This window comes from Nannobrachium achirus (assembly GCF_963921795.1).
Source record: "Nannobrachium achirus genome assembly, chromosome: 16".
NCBI lineage: Eukaryota > Metazoa > Chordata > Actinopteri > Myctophiformes > Myctophidae > Nannobrachium > Nannobrachium achirus.
The window spans coordinates 10,923,092-10,941,003 of record NC_137823.1 but is presented as its reverse complement, the minus strand read 5'-3'; the positions used below and the strand labels follow the sequence as shown (position 1 = coordinate 10,941,003).

Below are 17,912 nucleotides of genomic sequence, written 5' to 3'. Positions count from 1 at the left end.
AGCATACACATACACATGAGCGTGTATTGACTGAGACAAATAAAAAGTATTGTGAGTTATTATTTTTTTCTGCGAACTTATCCAATTTCCTCTTTACACAGGAACAAAAGAAATAGTCTCCAGTCAGCACCGGGGCCTAATGACAAAACGTAATCCATTAAAGAAAATAACATTGAAATAGAAATCAATAGCAATACACCTGGTGTTTTATATACACCACACACTGTATGGCCTCCAGAGAATCACAGGAAGCTAATCTTCTGCGCTATGAGGCTTTGACTCGATAAACGCGTTAAGGCCGGGATTAATGGGTTAAGCTTTATTATTACATTTTAAACATTATTTTATGCTTTGGCTATTGAAAAAATAGCAGATCAACAAGCTCACAAGCTACAAGCTTGTAGATCTGCTATTTTTGAAAAAATAAAATTAGAGCTTCTATAAATGTCTTCTAAATCATTGGTTCCCCCCCCCCCCCCCCCCAGAAGCAGAGATTTGAGTTACAAAAGTTTCCTTTGAAAAATACATGTTCAAAGATTTGCACACATTTTCAAGATTTTTCAAAAATAGCAGATCTACAAGCTCTTATATCTGTAATTTTTTTCAATAGCTTGAGTATGACATCATTCCAGGTCTGTAGGGGTTAAAACACAACACCGCTGATCTGCTTTTACATCCATCAACGGACGGATGTGTGTTTCGTGTCGGCACCAAAACATGAATGTCTAAGCTCGTCTGTCAGATGTAAAAAGGGTCCCTCCATGAAAAACGAAAAAATAAATAAAAATAAAAATAAAAAAAACACTTGGAAACCGCTGATCTACAGTATATCACCAGTAAGATGCCTCAGGGCGACATGCAATGACAGTGAGGTATATCGGGCCAGTTACCCATATATGGAGACCACATCGGCCACATACCACACTAACAGAATCCATATTTGGCCAAGATAGATGGCCAAGACAGCCCATTATCTGTGCAGCTGGTTCTACAGACTGGGATCTCTATGTATGGGCATAAAAGGGTATGATGTCAGATGTCATAGACATCATAGGACTTTCACATAACGAATAACTGAGTAAGCATGTTCGGGCTCTCACAGCATTATTATCTCCATATATGGGTACCAGGGGTCATCATGGGACTTCATTCCCATATGAAGTCATGTTAGATACTTCATATGGGATTAATATTGATGACATCAGGGAACTCCATATATGGGCATAAAAAAGTGATTCAGTATTGAATATTGTAAAGCTTAACTGTGTGTGTGTGTGTGTGTGTGTGTGTGTGTGTGTGTGTGTGTGTGTGTGTGTGTGTGTGTGTGTGTGTGTCTCTCTCTACAGGTCTATGAGGGATGACTTTCAGTCGATCATTGGGAAGTGTCAAGGTGAGATCACAAGCACACAGCCAGTCTGAAACGTCAAACAGCATGTGGTTACAGTCAGACATTACTGCCAAAAGGACGTCAAACATCATGTGGTTACAGTCAGACATTACAGCTAAAAGGATGTCAAACAGCACATGGTTACAGTCAGACATTACAGCTAAAAGGATGACACCAAACAAGTCCTGTCAATTCAACATAGCCTGCAACACTGAAAATCCACCCACTTTCATTTACCTGGTGCTACTTGCAACAGGTAAATGAAAACATAGCCTATACTTACCTCCCACTGATCTTTCTATTGTAAATACCATCTCAAATTGAGAGTAAAGCGCCTTCCAGACGGATCAGCGGGGACCGTGCCGCAGTGAGACACAAACACACTCGCTCAGCGAGTAAACACCGCGCGGTATTTCACAAAGATGACCACAATCCAGCTCTCGCCGCCCGTGAGTGCATGTGCGAAACTACGAACGAGCACGAGCACAGGGATTTCACGGGACCGTGCCCGCTTGCCTCGCTGCCCCTAAACTTCTCAGCGCTGCCAAAATAACCCTCTTGTTGAAAATGAATCACTAGGACGCGGCAACCGCGTACCGTCTGAAAGGCGCTTAAAGGACAACTCCGCCCTAAATCACTTCTAGGCTAATTTTTCTACATATATTCATCCCAAAAGACTGTTGTCCAGTTTCCCCAGCACAACACCGCAGCTGTCATAGCATAGAGTGGAGCCTATAAGCCTATCGCTTTTACACTATTTGTTGTGCAACGTGATTTTCATTTTCGTTAATGTGTTACTAGTTGTCCTTAGAAACACATCCATGCCTTGGTTGTCCCACACAAGCCACCACAATCTCATAAATAATGTTTTGGGGTGAGCAAAGTGCCAATCAAAGTGACTGGACTGGCTAATCACAGGGCATCTTTTCCGGGACTTGGCAAAACACATAAAAGCATGACATCTATTTAGCAGAGTGTGAAGGCTTGTGTGGGAAAACGATGACATGGATGTGTTTGTAATGACAACTAGTACCACATTCATGAAAAATAAAAACACTTTTGACCACCAACAAATAGTGTAAAAGCGATAGGCTTATTAGGCTCCAATCTATGCTATGAGAGTTGCTGGGTTCTGGTGGGGAAACTGGACAATAGGGGCATTTCTGCCTAATAGACCCCATGGACAGTCTTTTTGGATCAATATAAGTAGGAAAATGAGCCAGGGCAGAGTTGTCCTTTAATACTTTTCAGAAGTTGTGAGTGACATCATTTTGTAGTTGAACCGGACCCTTTTGGACGAAAGGTTTGGTGTTCGGGGATGGTATGGACAGGCCTTTATTTGGCCAAGATGTTGTGACTTCCCCAACCAAATTAAACCCGGCTCTAAAAGTACAGTATGCATCAGCCCTTGATGAGTCTCCGAGAGCCATTATTGAGCGTACTGTGGAGGCTAATTGAAATGCGTAGAGAGAGCGACGCGCGGATAATCACCCTCATCCCCCTCCACCTCCAGTCATTAAACACAGCCTCTCAGCACCGGCTGATAAAAGTAAATGTCCCTGATGGGTTTGATACGCTGTGGAAATGACCTGCTGTTGGTTTTAATTGCTCAATCCCAGCTCCTCTGAACCCAAACACACCGCTAAATAAACCAAATGATGATGATGATAATAATGGCCTGATTTAGAAAGCATTTTAACCACTTTGAACCATTATTTGACACTTTAGCTATAAAAAATCACACCCGTGTGAACTGAGCGGTGGTTCCCCCCCCCCCCCCCCCCCCCCCCTGTGTGTGTGTGTGTGTGTGTGTGTGTGTGTGTGTGTGTGTGTGTGTGTGTGTGTGTGTGTGTGTGTGTGTGTGTGCATGTGTGTGTGTGTGTGCCTGGTCTGGCCTGGCCTGAACAACAGCGCCCCTCCCTTAACATGTGTGGTCAGAAAAGGTTACTGCAGGCTACAGACAGACAGACAGACACGCAGACAGACAGACAGACAGACCCACACACACGGCCACGTATAGGAGCGTTGTGACCACCGCTCAAAAAAAAAAAAAAAAAAAAAAACGGCAGATATACAAGCTCGTAGTTTGTGCCACCCTATGAGCTTGTAGATCTGCTGTTTTTTTTTTTAATTCATGAAAATGCATGCAAATCTTTTTTTTAAAGCTAACATTTGTAACTCCAATCTTTGGTTGTGGGTGGTCTCTGGAACAAAATATTTTGAGATGGTGGTCGGTATACTTTTGGGGTCCTTGACATGAAAACATTTGAGGACTACAGATGTCGGTAATAAAAGTGTGAGATTTTTCTCAAGGCTTTTCAGAGTTTATGGATTGCTGTACACCAGTTTGACGGCCAAGGGCGAAAAGTGCCATCTGTCTTGGATTCTGTTAGTTGTGGATCTCCACAGGGCATCATCTGGGATACAATCCCTTTATGCCCATATATGTAGATCCCTAGCATAATCCCTTTTATGCCTATATATGGAGATCCCTGCTATAAGTACAGTATCTGACATCATTGTGATGTCACCTGTTTATGCCCATATATGGAGATCCCTGCTCTGAGTATCTGACACCTGCTCTGAGTATCTGACACCTGTGATGTCACAGTAATGTGTCCATAGTGTCCACCATAGTGTCAGGCGTTACCCATCCATCCAGACTTCCGGACAGACGGACAAGCTGTGACGGTTCTGAAAGTAATCTGCAAAATGCCTAAACTTGAAAATCTTGTATCAGTTCTTGTTGTCCGTAAATAACTCTAAAAACAGTGTACACCGTACATAGTCTGTTAACACCTGGATAACACGTTCCCACAAGTGTTAAAGATTCCTGCCCGTGAAGTGCAGCGGCCATGTTAACACGTTACCTGACGAGTTAACTGGTGAGCATACTCTATGTCTATATGATTTATTTACTTATTTTGCAGCACAGGAGGACATCATAGCCAAACAGCATGGCAATGTCAATCATTTTGCAACATACAGTGACGGTGTCAAAGCATTTGGCAACATACAGTAACGGGGTCAAAGCATTTGGCAAAAACAAACAAATACTTGAGTAGCAGGGCCGTATTAATGTCAAACTGGGCCCTAGGCACAGGCCGGTTTTCTGGTGTAGCACTAAATCTGTTCTTGAGAGATACATGTCGGCTATTTGAAAATAGCAGATCTACAAGCACACAATGCATCTCAATGTGACGCTTCTCAACAGTTCTCAGTTTTGTCTTTCAAAAAAACATGAGTGCATTTTGGGGCCCCCCCCCATGCCTGTGCAGAAAAACGGCCCTGTTGAGTAGGCTACGTGACAAATGTATCAGCCTTATTACACGATGAATTGCAGCCTACTGTCTTTTGCTCTAGCATACTGTTCAATTATTTGGTACACATTTATTTTGTGTTCCTTCTCTCATCTACAAAATGCCTAAATTTGACAATCTTGTATGTTGTCCGTAAATAACTCTTCAGTTGTCTCAGGGTAGAGAAACTGCGCTCCGCTGAGGCACTCGCGATAGGTATGTGCAAATGACTACAGGGCAATTGCACCCTTTGCCCCCCCATAGAATCGCCTATGGCACCCTTCTATGCTTCCATGCCCAAATCGGTGTTCAAAGAGTTAGTGTAGTTGCTTGTTTGGGCTGACTTCCACATCTTTGTTTTATTATTTAAACCAGTGTTTGCGGCGCGCTGTAAGCTTGTAGATCGTCTATTTCTCTCGCAGAATCTGGCAACACTAATGTTTTATAGTGTGTGGAGCTGTAGCCGTTCCTCTCCTCTTCTCTCCTCCCCTCCTCCTCTCTCTCTCTCTCTCTCTCTCTCTCTCTTCTCATTCCATTTCATCTCCTTCTTTTCATTTCATTTTACTTCATTTCATTTCACACAGATTTGTCCTAATGGGTTTTGCTGTGATCCTGTCTTTAATGGCATTTGCTTTTAATGGAGGGGTGTTGCGCGTGTGCGTGTACACGCATACATATCTTCTTCCCCCCCCCTCTCTCTCTCTCTCTCTCTCTCTCCCTCTCTCTATTGTAGTGGTGGTCATATCGTGTCCATTATTCATAAGTTTGGAGCTCTGATAAATGCGTCCTCGAGGCTTTTCTCAATAAAGTCTTCTATCAGCGTGTCAGGGTGATATTCTCACACCCCCACCTCCCCCCTAAAGCCCCCTCGAAGCCCCCCACCTCGCCCCCTCAAAAGCCCCCCACCCCCCAACCCTCTGCCAGCAACACCATCATACTCACAGGAAAATCCATCTATGTGTAAATGGCGACTCTCGGCTGCAAAACAACCTATGGCACTCATAATGGAGAGACACACACAGTGGCGTCAGTTCAGCAAAAGCTAGGGTATGGCAAAGATGGGAGTCCTCATGGAAAATAGGCATTACATTTTGGATAACACGGTTCTATTGTGAAAATAGCAGATCTACATGCTCACAACGCCTCGCGCTGCGAGGTGTTTTTTTGTCAGTTTTTTACGCAGGTTTCTACGGTTTCTTGGGCTGGATATGGCAGCCTGGAATGGTTTTTCAAGTGCAGCTAAACTTAGTTAGTAAACGTGCCACAATTAACAATAATGCATTGCACCTGTACAGCTGACCTGCGGAACCTTGGAATATACCATTTTGTCAAGCTGGGGAGAATACAAGTGTGGAGAATATAATTATAATACATGTTAAAGTGACCGACCGACTGACCTCCCTCCCTCCCTCATGTCACCAGTCTTTCACATCGGAGGAAAGCCTGCTATTCGTTTACAACGGTCCGGTCTAGGCTTGAACTAAACCAGAAACAAGTGGGGGGGGGGGGGGGGAAGCTTTTTTTTTTAAATATCCGATTTACCAGCTCACAACGTGTCAAAAGCAGTGCATCGATTTACCAAAAAATCACACCTAGCGTGAAGTGAGCAGTGCTATTTTGGCCAATGCTACCCTGTGCGTACAACACACTTTGAGTGCTTTTTGCCAAGATGTAGTCCAGATGTAGGCCAGATGTAGATCAGATGTAGACCAGATGCAGGCCAAATGCAGGCCAGATGTAGACCATATGTAGACTAGATTTAGACCAGATGCAGGCCAAATGCAGGCCAGATGTAGACGAGATGTAGGCCATATGCAGATGTAGACCAGTGGAAGGCCACGCTTTAGAACCCGAACAAAGTCAGATGCCAGAAAAAGCCAGCTTAAAACAAAACAAAACAAGTAAAAAACAGAAGAAAGAAGGTTTCTGCCCTGCAGTAAAGACATTGATGTTTTCCTGTGGAGTTTAAATGATGGCAGGCCTTAACATTTGGAGAGCTATTATTTTACCCAGCGGGTGTCTGTTGCATTCTCTCTCTCTCTCTCTCTCTCTCTCTCTCTCTCTCTCCCTCCAGTGGATTGAGATTTAAGTGGCATTCTCTGGGAAAATGTGTACATTACGTTTAGGGCATAAACGCGCGCGCACACACACACACACACACACACACACACACACGCACACACACTCACATAGCCACACACACACGTGCACACGCACACACGCACCTCTGTTAGAAAACCCTTCGGACAGAAGTTGAAACGTGTACAGTAGAGAAATAACAAGAGCAGCAATCACATGGATAACAGCCAGAGACCAAAACCTCTTATCTGGAGAAAATACTGAATAAACCCAGATGAACTTCTCTGTCTATTCGTCTCTCATTTTCTCTCTCGCTCTCTCAACACCCACATCCGTGGCCCACCAGGGGGCAGCGAAGAAGGCATTTCCTCTGACCTCATATATAGCTAGCGGCTGGGCTTCAATAAGCGGCAGGAGTCAACCTACCGTATCAACAGAAAGAGCACGACTCACCCCATCATGACTTTATGTCTTCAATAGATGTGAGGCCCACGCTTTACTGCTTAGTGTTTTAGTTGTGTCATTGGCCTAATGTATAAATGTGACCCCCCCCACACACACACGCACTCCCAAAAGAATTGTCGTTTGAACCAAAGGCTTGCATCCCATAAAGCTTGATACTGAAGTTGGATTATTCCTTTTCTCGTTCCTGTTCATTTTCTTTCATATCGTCACTTTCGGGCAGAAACCTCGTATCTCCAAGTTTCAAATTTCTACGTTCTTTCTCAAAGTAAAGCCCTGCTTCATCATACAAGGCCATCGCACAAAAGTAGTGAAAACAGCAGATCTACAAGCTAGGGCTGACCCAAAAAATTCGAATATTCGAAGCTTCGTTCGAAGGCACGGTATTCGAATTTGAAAAATAAATTCGAATAATCGGCCGCGGCCGTTTGTCCTTTGGGGGGGCCGCGTGCCTTAGCTTGCATGCGCCTCGCTCCACTCTAGCGTGATAGCGTCACCCCCTCCTCCTCTCGTTTGGCACCGAAATGTGTGAAACCAATGTCTGAGTAACATCACCCAATGCAACTATGCGATGCAGTCACACATTTCGTTATCAAACCATTGTCGGTGTAACATGATCCATGCATGCGTTTGCTGTCTTCCACTCGCTGACAGACACACAACTCAACGCAAGGAAACAAACAGCGAAAATTGGATTTTACAAAACGGACCCCGTCAGCGTCGATCCCGTTTTAAAGAGGAAAAAATTGCTTAAAACCCAACTTGCTAGGGTTACGTTGTCGTGGTGTTGATGAAGTTTATATCGGATCTGCTGCAAGCTCAATAGTCGCGCCCGCATAGAGTAGGCTACGTTGTCTGAGCCTGACCATCAGCTTTCGGTTGATGAGTGTGGAACTTTAATTCAGACACAGTGCAGTGCAATTATTTACTATAAAATCTACTATTACATTAGCGTGTACAACACCTTGGGACTTGGGAGTTAATCTGTTTGTTATATAGGGCTCGAGTCGCGCTGCAGTGTTTGCTGTTGCAGCCGCGCTTTGTTACATTACTGACGTGATGTGATTATGTCAATCCTACTTGTCCTGCAAAAACACCTTTCTTTAATGTAGAAAACATTCGTATCTTCTTCTTCCTCGTTGTATTGTTGTACTATTTAATGAAAATAAGGATCATTATTATGAGGAAAAAACTGGTGTGTTTTCCCTTTTAAAATTGTGTAAATCGCGCATTTTTAAACACATTTCCTTAACGGTTATCACTTATGTAACCGATAAACTTTTGCTCCCTAGAACCCCCCCCCCCCCCCCCGGTCGCCGTCATCGAAGCTTCGAAGTTCGAAAGAAAGCTTCGATTAAGCTTCGATTATGAAAAAAGTAATCGAAGGTCAGCCCTACTACAAGCACACAACGGTTCGGGTCTCGGGTTATCGGGTCCTGGAAGACCCGTGCTACGCTCTAGTTTGTAACTCAAATATTTGCTTTTGGGGGGTCCCTGCATGGAACAACATATTTTGAGATCTGTGGCCAAATACATGTGTAATTCTGGGGGTCCTTGACATGAAGTGTTTGAGAACGATGAAGGATTTAGTAGAATCTGGTCAAAAATATTCCAAGACTGGCCCACATTTTCACGATTTTCCAAAGATAGCAGATCTACAAGCTTGTAGATCTGCTATTTTTGAATAGTTGTAAGCATAAAATAATGGTTAAAGTGGTTCAAATCTAACATGACAAGTAGGGGTGGATATTGGCAAAAATCTCGCGCAGGCCAGGATTACCACCTCTGAGGGCCCCTGGGCACTGAAGCTCCAAGGGCCCCCCTCTGTGTACGTGCTACAGGGCTCCAGACTAACCGCTTTCAATATTTTAAAAAGTAACTTAACGATATCAGCAGCCAGTGAACACACTTAAGACAATAACAGTCTGAGGTAAGAAACAGTGGCCACTGACAATCAAAATAAATAACAATGTACTATTATAGTACTACTATATGGTCAAAACAAGACATATCCTTCCCCCAAAAAATGACAAAATACCATTTGTGACCACCTAATTGGGGGTCTTGGGCATAATTTAATGAATTTCATTTGGATTAGATAACAACTAAATGGCTGGGGGTTTTCTTTCTTTCTTTTTTTTTTCTCGACATTTTTTCATTATTTTTTTTTTCTGGAGGGCCCCCTGGTGCCAAGGGCCCCTGGGCACGTGCTCAAAGTGCCCATATTGTAGATCCGGCCCTGATCTCGCGATGCAATAGATACTTGGTTCACGATGCAATAGTATCACGATATATTGCGAATCTTTGCGATACGATAATATTGCGATACTATTATCAGCTTTAGAAGCTGAAGGCGCTGCTCTAATGTTGTTTTCGTCGTTCGCAGCCATTTTCTCGAACGACATCACTCACTGAACCGTGGGAAGGGGAAGTGTAGCTACTATAGTACAGCGACATCTAGAGAGGCAGTGGAGTGTCAGGACCAGACTTCTACCATTGGTTCCTATGCATGGGAACATACTTCCATACTTCTTTATCACGGCAGGGTGGTTTTTGTGCTCCCAGCCTTGCTGAGTCAGCAGATGTGAAATACAGTGCCCCCCCCCCACTTCAATAAAAATCTGAATTTATCATCTCCCATCTCTCTCTCTTGTTTCCCTCTCTCTGACTCACTCGCTCCTCCTTACCTCTCTCTGTGTGTGAGTGTGTGCGCGCGGTGTGTTCGTACGTGTGTGTGTGTGTGCGGGCGTGCGTGCGTGAGAGGAAAAGACAATAATTAAGAGAAAATGTACAGTTTCATGTTTTTGTAAGGTTTTATAGCCATAATTCATAAAACATGCTCTAATTTACATTTTGGGGATATTTTTCACAATAATAACACATTCTAAACATTCTAATGATCACCAAAAAAAGAAAAAAAAAATATATATATATATATATTACAGGCATTTGACTTATGTTTTTGTGAGGAATAGCTTCTGTGACTCTGGATTCCAGAGATCTTTAACTCATTCGTAGTTTACGGCCGTAGAGCCCGGAGATTTCTCTATGTCTTTCACTGCCGGCTTCTCCTACCTGTTAACGTGGGCGCTCATCCAGTTCCCATCGTGCGTGATCGGACACTGCTATGCATCGTGTGTTCGCGTATTCCATCAGCTTCTCAAATCCGTTGAAATTTTTTCAATTGATCAATCCGTTCTCCATCTGTAAGCCGCGGAGTTTATACAGAAAGCTAACAGGCCTAAAATTGACGACGGACCATCAGCTTCCGGTTGACAGCAAAATTGTTATGTGGTGTGAATGTCAGCCTCTGTGGGGGGTATTCATATGCAAATATCGTGGCCAATGGCATTGTGATACTAAACAATAGGATTTAATGGTGACGTTAATGTGAAAAAAGAACAGGAAAACTAATTATTTTAACTCTTTTTTTTTTGGATAAAATAATAAAAAGCGACGCTGGGCCTCGCAAGGGTTAATCCTACCATTCTGTCTCCATCTGTATTCATCACACCCACTACTGTCTGTCATTATACATTATTCACACACACTTTCCTCATCCCACTTAAGCCATTCAGAACGGGTACACCTTATTGTGTATCATTATTTTATGCTTTAACTATTGAAAAATAGCAGATCTACAAGCTCACAGCGCGGCACCGAGTGCCACGCTGCGAGCTTGTAGATCTGCTATTTTTGAAAAATTGTGAAAATTTGAATTTTGACCCGATTCTATAATTGTCTTTTGAATCCTTCAAAGGTGTTTTGAAAAACCTATGTTTCCATGTCAGCAATCTGGCTATAGCCATCGTCAAAGAAAAGGTCCTTTTCACTTAACTGGAGCTCAGTTAGTCTGTTCTTGAGAGACTACTATGTCAGTGGTTCTCAAACTTTTTCATGTGAAGGACCCCCAAAATGATATGTATTTGGCCATGGACCCCCATCTCAAAATATTTAGTTCCAGGGACCCCCCAGAAGAAAAATTTGAGTTGCAAACGTTCGCTTTAAAAATACATGTATTCAAAGATTTGTACACATTTTCATGACTTTTTCAAAAATAGCAGATCTACAAGCTCACAGCGCGGCACTCTGTGCCGTGCTGTGAGCTTGTACAGTCTGCTATTTTTCTATAGCTAAAGCATTAAATAATCCCTGGCCTAAATGTGTTAATAAGAAATCTCTCTCTCTCTCTCTCTGTCTTTGCCCTCCGGCACTTCTCTCTCTCTCCCCGTCTGTTGAAAATCCCTCTTGCTCGCTCTTTCTTTTGGCCCTTGTGATGTGTGTGTGCGTGTGTGTGAGATCACACGTGTGCGTGCGCACGCCCACACGCTCTCTCCTGTTAGCTGTTGTTTTTTCCACGTAGCTCTTTTTGACTGCTAGGAGACGATATGTAACAGCACTAGAGCCGTCACGGTTACACCAGGGGCGCAGCCACAACAGAGAAATGGGTCTGGCAACTTCAGGGTGGGCACAGGGGGGACTAGGGATGGGACGATATGACATTTTCATATCACAATTATTGTGACAATATCGTAAATTGCGATTTACGATATTATCGCGATAATCAAAATCCATTATCCTGGGGCGGAACGTTTGCCAAAAAATAGCTGATCTAACAATCTCACAACGTGTCGCAACGTGACACGTTGTGAGCTTGACCGGAAGTAGGGAGAGCAAAAAAACTGTTTAAAAAACGGCCAACTTGGGAAACTTGTGTTTGGCACCAAGGTTGTTAAAAAGCAAACAAACATAGGCCTACAATAAATAAAGGCAGATACATGACACCTACTGCTCGGTATTTCCCATGCATACTGTATGTAAGTATGCACAGCAACTTCCTTGTTAGTGCAGACATTCACTGGGACTACTACTTTATCGTAGAAACCCTAAATTGTTCTCAGACACTGTTTTAATCGGGACAAGTGTACTGTATGCCTTTTATGATGCTGTTTTGTTAAAGCAAAGGCGTCTCGCTGGTTTTACTGTTATGTTTAAAGAGGTGGTGCCATAGTTTTGTACTTTTTCAGTTTTTCATGTGTCTAAGAGGTTGAAAGTACTTCATTAGACCCCCTGGTGTGGTTTTTATGAGAAATGATGTATTCTCTTAGTATTTGTTTGTTTTCTCTTGGAGGCTGCCACCTTATGGTCAAAAGTGTCAGTTAAAAAACACAGATATGATTACATCACAGAATCAACTCCTCCCCTAATTACCATTCACCCAACACTGTGGAGTGTGGCTAACTTCAGCTGGGTCACCACCCACCATTGCATCCATGCATACTTGATGAACTGGGGGTGTGGCCACATAAAAACCCAATTTTAACTCTTTCTGTATACTTTTTTGGAAAAAAATCTTCTTCCTAGTATAATCATAATACCTGATAATCATGTTTTAGAGGGGGGAAAAATCATGGCACCACCTCTTTAATGATAAAACATTGACACATGTATGTGAACGTGCTGCTCTGTAAAGCTTTAAGCGAAATTAAGCGAGAATTTACTGAATAGAGAACGGGCTACTCACTTTTATTTTAAAAACTGGACCTGGTCAGTATTTTCTAGTCAAAAGGTTGGCGATTTAACACATTCCCTGCCATTTAACAATACCTTTGTACTCTCATATGCCTCCAGTCTCCATAGACTTCCATGTAATTCATAGTGCACGGATCATGCACACCCATGCCTACATAATGCACCACGTGTGTCCACATTGCTCACAGCTTTCAAACAAAAAAAATCCGAATGGAAATCCGTTCAGGCATTCATGAGATAGCAGCCATTATGTTTTCCTAAAATGTAAACAAAGATGGCTGCCATGTTTGAAAGATGGGGTTGCTATGGGGGTTAAACATGCAATTTCGCGATTGCTATCATGCCTTCTAAATTTTTTTTTCAAACATTTCAAAAATGTTTTTTTCTCGGGATTATCGGGCCTGGCAGGGAAAGACATTGAAATAATCTCGGGATTATCGGGCCTGGCAGGGAAAGACATTAAAATAATCTCGGGATTATCGGGCCTGGCACAAAAGGGGGTACTGAAGCCCAAGAAGTTTGAGAACCACTGCTCTATATAACACATAACGGTGTCTTGGTTGCCCCCCTTCAGTGCCCAAGGACCCTCACCCGGCGTGGCGGCGGGTGGCATGGAGCCACGACTGCACCCTGCTGGCGTACGCCGACAGCACGGGCACCGTGCGCGTCTTCGACCTGATGGGCAGCGAGCTCTTCGTCATCCCCCCGGTGAGCATGCCAACGTGCCAGCCTAGCTGTGCCAACGTGGCTGTGCCAACATGCCCATGTAGCTGTGCCACACCCACCTGCTGTTTTTTTGTCTTTGTTGTTTCCTCAAGTCATTAAGTCCTGGAATTATTTTATGCTTTATCTATAAAAAAAAAAAAAAAAGCAGATATACAAGCTCTGCAAGCTTGTAGATCTGCTATTTTTTAGAACGATTATTATTATGTTCTTCTCCAAAATGAACATTTGTAACTATTTAAATATTTCGTCGTTGTCGGGTGAAAACCTTGTATGTCCAAAACCGTTCTTTGTGCATTTATCATTTTAAAAATGATTTTCAACTAGTGAAAACAGCCGATCTACAAGAACACAACGCCTCGCACCGCGAGGCGTTGTGTTCTTGTAGATCTGCTGTTTTCACTACTTTTGTGCGACGGCCTTGTATGATGAAGCAGGGCTTTTCTTTGCGAAAGAACTTACAAATTTGTAACTTGGAGATACGAGGTTTCCAGCCGACAACGACGATTTGCTTCCGGGGGGTCCCTGATACTTGAAACATTTTGAGATGGGTGTCGGCAGCCAAATAAATATAATTCTAGATTATTTATACGTTTGAGCACCACTGACGTAGAAACATGCAATTTTCAAAAAAAAAAAAACCTTAGAAGGATTTAGAAGACATTTATAGAAGCGGGTCAAAATATTCAAAGACTTGCCCAAAAGTTCACAATTTTTCAAAAATTACAGATCTACAAGCTCGATGAATAATTGCGATTATTAGACGATTATGTAATAATTTTGACAGGCCTAAGCACAGACAGAAAAAGGTAGACGCCTCTTCCGGCTCTCTGGTACCCGTCTCGCATTGATAGGCATTTTTGATTGACAAGCTTGGAATTCTTCCATGTGCGTAACAGACACGGAAGGTCCGTAGGCAAATCAGAGGCAGGTTTGGGCGGGTCTTTTCGTACGCAGCTCTTAAAAAACAGCCAGAAAAGACACGTTGTGATTGGCCGGTAGTTTTTTTGAGTGGCAGCCTGCCCTCGACACTTCCGCTTTTCTGCCTATCAAGTTGGACGGGTCGCTCCAATCAACTGCAGCGGTGGACGAGGTATCTAGCTTTTTATATCTGTGGGCCTAAGCACCACTCTCTCTCTCTCTCCTCCCCAGGCGGTCTCCTTCCCAGGTGACTTCAGCTACGCGGCGGCGGGTCTGATCTTCCTGGAGTACACGGCCAGCGCTCAGTGGTCGGCGGAGCTGCTCGTCATCAGCTACGGGGGCGGGCTGAAGAGCTACCTGGTCAGGTGAGCGCCAGGACGGGAACACACTCGTTTTTTTTTTAAAGATTTGTTTTGGGGCTTTTGTGCCTTTATTGATAGTACAGTAGACTGACAGGAAATGGGGGGGAGATATGGGGAGCGACATGCGGCAAAGGTCGTCCGGACCGGGAATCGAACCGGGGACGCCACCAGGCATCCATGCCTATGTGGTATGCGCCTGGACAAATGGACCAGTAGGCCAGCGGGTGCCCCCACACTCGCTATTTTTACATTTTATTATTATTTGCCTCTGGGAATTATGATATTATTATCGCGATAATCAAAAACATATCTGCAACATCCATTATCCAGGGGGCGGAACATTTGCGTTGTGAGCTTGTAGATCGGCTATTTTTTGGCAAAGAGATTTGGTAGAGAGAGTGAAAAAAAGACTGTATTCCAATAGAGGGTTTAAGTGGTACCAGATATGCAGCTTGGCAAATAAAAGGTGAATTGATCCCAGCGCATGACGGAGGATAATTTAAAATCTCCACAATGCGATTATTGTGCTTTTTAATCACGATTAACGATAATAGCGATTATCGTCCCATCCCTACTCTGGGGGAACCACCTCCATTTTAGAGCCATGCTCCTGGAAGGAGCTCAGCTCCAACATCTGGCTTTGTCCAGGCTCTGAAGTCTGGCCTACATCTGGCCTACATCTGGCATACATCTGGCATACATCTACACTGGCCTATATCTGGTTTACATCTGGTCTACACCATCTGACCTACATCTGGCCTACATCTGGTTTACATCGGGTTTACATCTGACATACATCTAGACTGGTCTACATCTGGCCTACATCTGGTCTACATCTGGCCTACATCTGGCCTACATCTGGTTTACATCTGACATACATCTAGACTGGTCTACATCTGGCCTACATCTTGCCTACATCTGGTTTACATCTGGCATACATCTAGACTGGTCTACATCTGGTCTACATCTGGCCTACATCTGGCCTACATCTGGTTTACATCTGGCATACATCTAGACTGGTCTACATCTGGCCTACATCTGGCCTACATCTGGTTTACATCTGACCTACATCTGGCCTATGGCTAGCCTACATCTTGGCACAAACGGCTCACAGTTTGTTGTACGCCCAGGGTCCCATTGGACAAGCTTTGCAGGATACACTGTGATTGGCCAGCAGGAGGCTTGGTGAAAATAACTCATAAATAGCACCACTCACTTCACACTAGGTGTGATTTTTGTGTAAATGGTGAACGGTGCGTTTATATCGAACTTTTTTTTTAATCCAAAACGCATTACATTCACCCATTCACACACACATTCACACACCGTTGGCGGAGGAAACCATGCAAGGCACCAACCTGCTCATCAGGAGCAATAGGGGTTCAGGGTCTTGCTCTGGGGGAGCCTGGGATCGAACTCATACGCTGAGTTTGTGGCACCCGGGAACGTAGGCTCATGGGACACATCCACCCACCCAGCCCTCCACCCTACTTCTCCAACCAGCCAGGGTGGAGCTGCTGTTTGGCTGGAGACACAAGGATATAACACTCTAACCCACCAAATAGAAAACCTCGGCTTGACTTTGCTTTTGTGCAAAGCTGAATGTCATCCACTGGCTTCTGAAGGAAGAGACGCAGAGCTCTAGTGCTGTGTCTGTCTTCTCCCTCTCTCTCTCTCTGTGTGTCTGTGTGTGTGTGTGTGTGTGTGTGTGTGTGTGTGTGTGTGTGTGTGTGTGTGTGTGTGTGTGTGTGTGTGTGTGTGTGTGTGTGTGTGTGTGTGTGTGTGTGTGTGTGTGTGTGTGTGTGTGTGTGTCTGGAAGTCTGTAAGAAGCTAATTAGATGTGGGAGCCATTTGTGCCAGATTTATTCTTCGCAAAGCACTGGCTTGTTTTTATAGCTTCATTTTTTTGTCTGGAGGGCGCACACACACACACACACACACACACACACACACACACAGGCACACACACACACACAGGCACACACACACGGGCACACACACACGGGCACATACACACGCAAGACTGCATCGACATTCCAATATTGTCGCTCATCCACTTTGAATAAAAGGTTCAGAATTATAGCTAAGTCTCAACAGCTTTCTGTGCGTGTGAGTATGTGCACACGCGTGCGTTTATATGCTTGCACGTGGTGTGTGTGTGTGTGTGTGTGTGTGTGTGTGTGTGTGTGTGTGTGTGTGTGTGTGTGTTTCTCTCTGTATCTCTGACTATGACTCTGTCTGTCTGTCTGTCCGTCTGCCTGTCTGTCTTTCTCCTAGCTCTGTATCATTGATTTCACAGCATTGTCTGTCTATATGCCCACTAAATACTATGTTATATTTAGTGACGTGTCCCATTCTTTCAGACACACAGAAAGAGCTGCTTTATCGCAGGCTGAAGTAGGGCTGTCACCATTATGACATTTTACATGATCATTAATTGTCACTCAAATAATTCGATTAACAATTTAATTGTGTTTTTGTCGTTGACAATTATATTTCAGTTTGGCTTTGTAGGCTTTGAAGTTGCACATGGCAGATATGACACATAACCTAAATATGCAAAAAAATGACTGACATTTGACAACTTTTTACTAGCAGATCTACACGCTCACGACGGGTCACATCGCAATGCATTGTGATCTGCCACTATTTTTGAAAATATTTGAAAATATATGAACATTTTTCAACATGGAAACGATTATTGCTATTATTATTATTACAAAATAATTGCGATTAGACAATTATGTAATAATTGTGACAGGCCTGGTCTGAAGCTTGATCTATAAGCAGAAGAAATGCTGATCTGCAAGCTAACAATGTATCTACAAGCCTGTGAGCTTGTAGATCGGCTATTTCCACTATCAATGTTCTTCTTTAACTCATTGAGTGCCAGCGCCCTCTAGGGGCCAAAGAATGCCAGCGCATCTCTCATAGGCGAGCGCTTTAGCTTCCAGGACCTAACCTTCCAGGACCTCACGTGCTCACGTTCATGCACGTCATGGAAATGTCCCGGATGATAATGCTAACAGGATGGCTATTCCCATTTTGTCATCTAAAAGATCATTTTTGGGCGATTTCGCCGTAAATAAACCTCGCGCCGCTTCCCTAAAGACACAATCCAGAGATATAAGCCTTCAAAGATTGGTC

At 43.7% G+C, this 17,912-nt stretch overlaps 1 protein-coding gene across 1 annotated transcript in view; it reads left to right on the top strand.

Moving 5' to 3' along the window:
* nbas (NBAS subunit of NRZ tethering complex) overlaps window positions 1-17,912 on the top strand; it is a 256,843-nt gene that overhangs the window by 17,502 nt on the left and 221,429 nt on the right. The window contains exons 6-8 of the mRNA XM_080743924.1: window positions 1,347-1,390; window positions 13,334-13,467; window positions 14,635-14,768. Of these exons, the coding sequence (XP_080600050.1) occupies window positions 1,347-1,390; window positions 13,334-13,467; window positions 14,635-14,768 (312 nt within the window). The remainder of the gene's footprint in view (window positions 1-1,346; window positions 1,391-13,333; window positions 13,468-14,634; window positions 14,769-17,912) is intronic.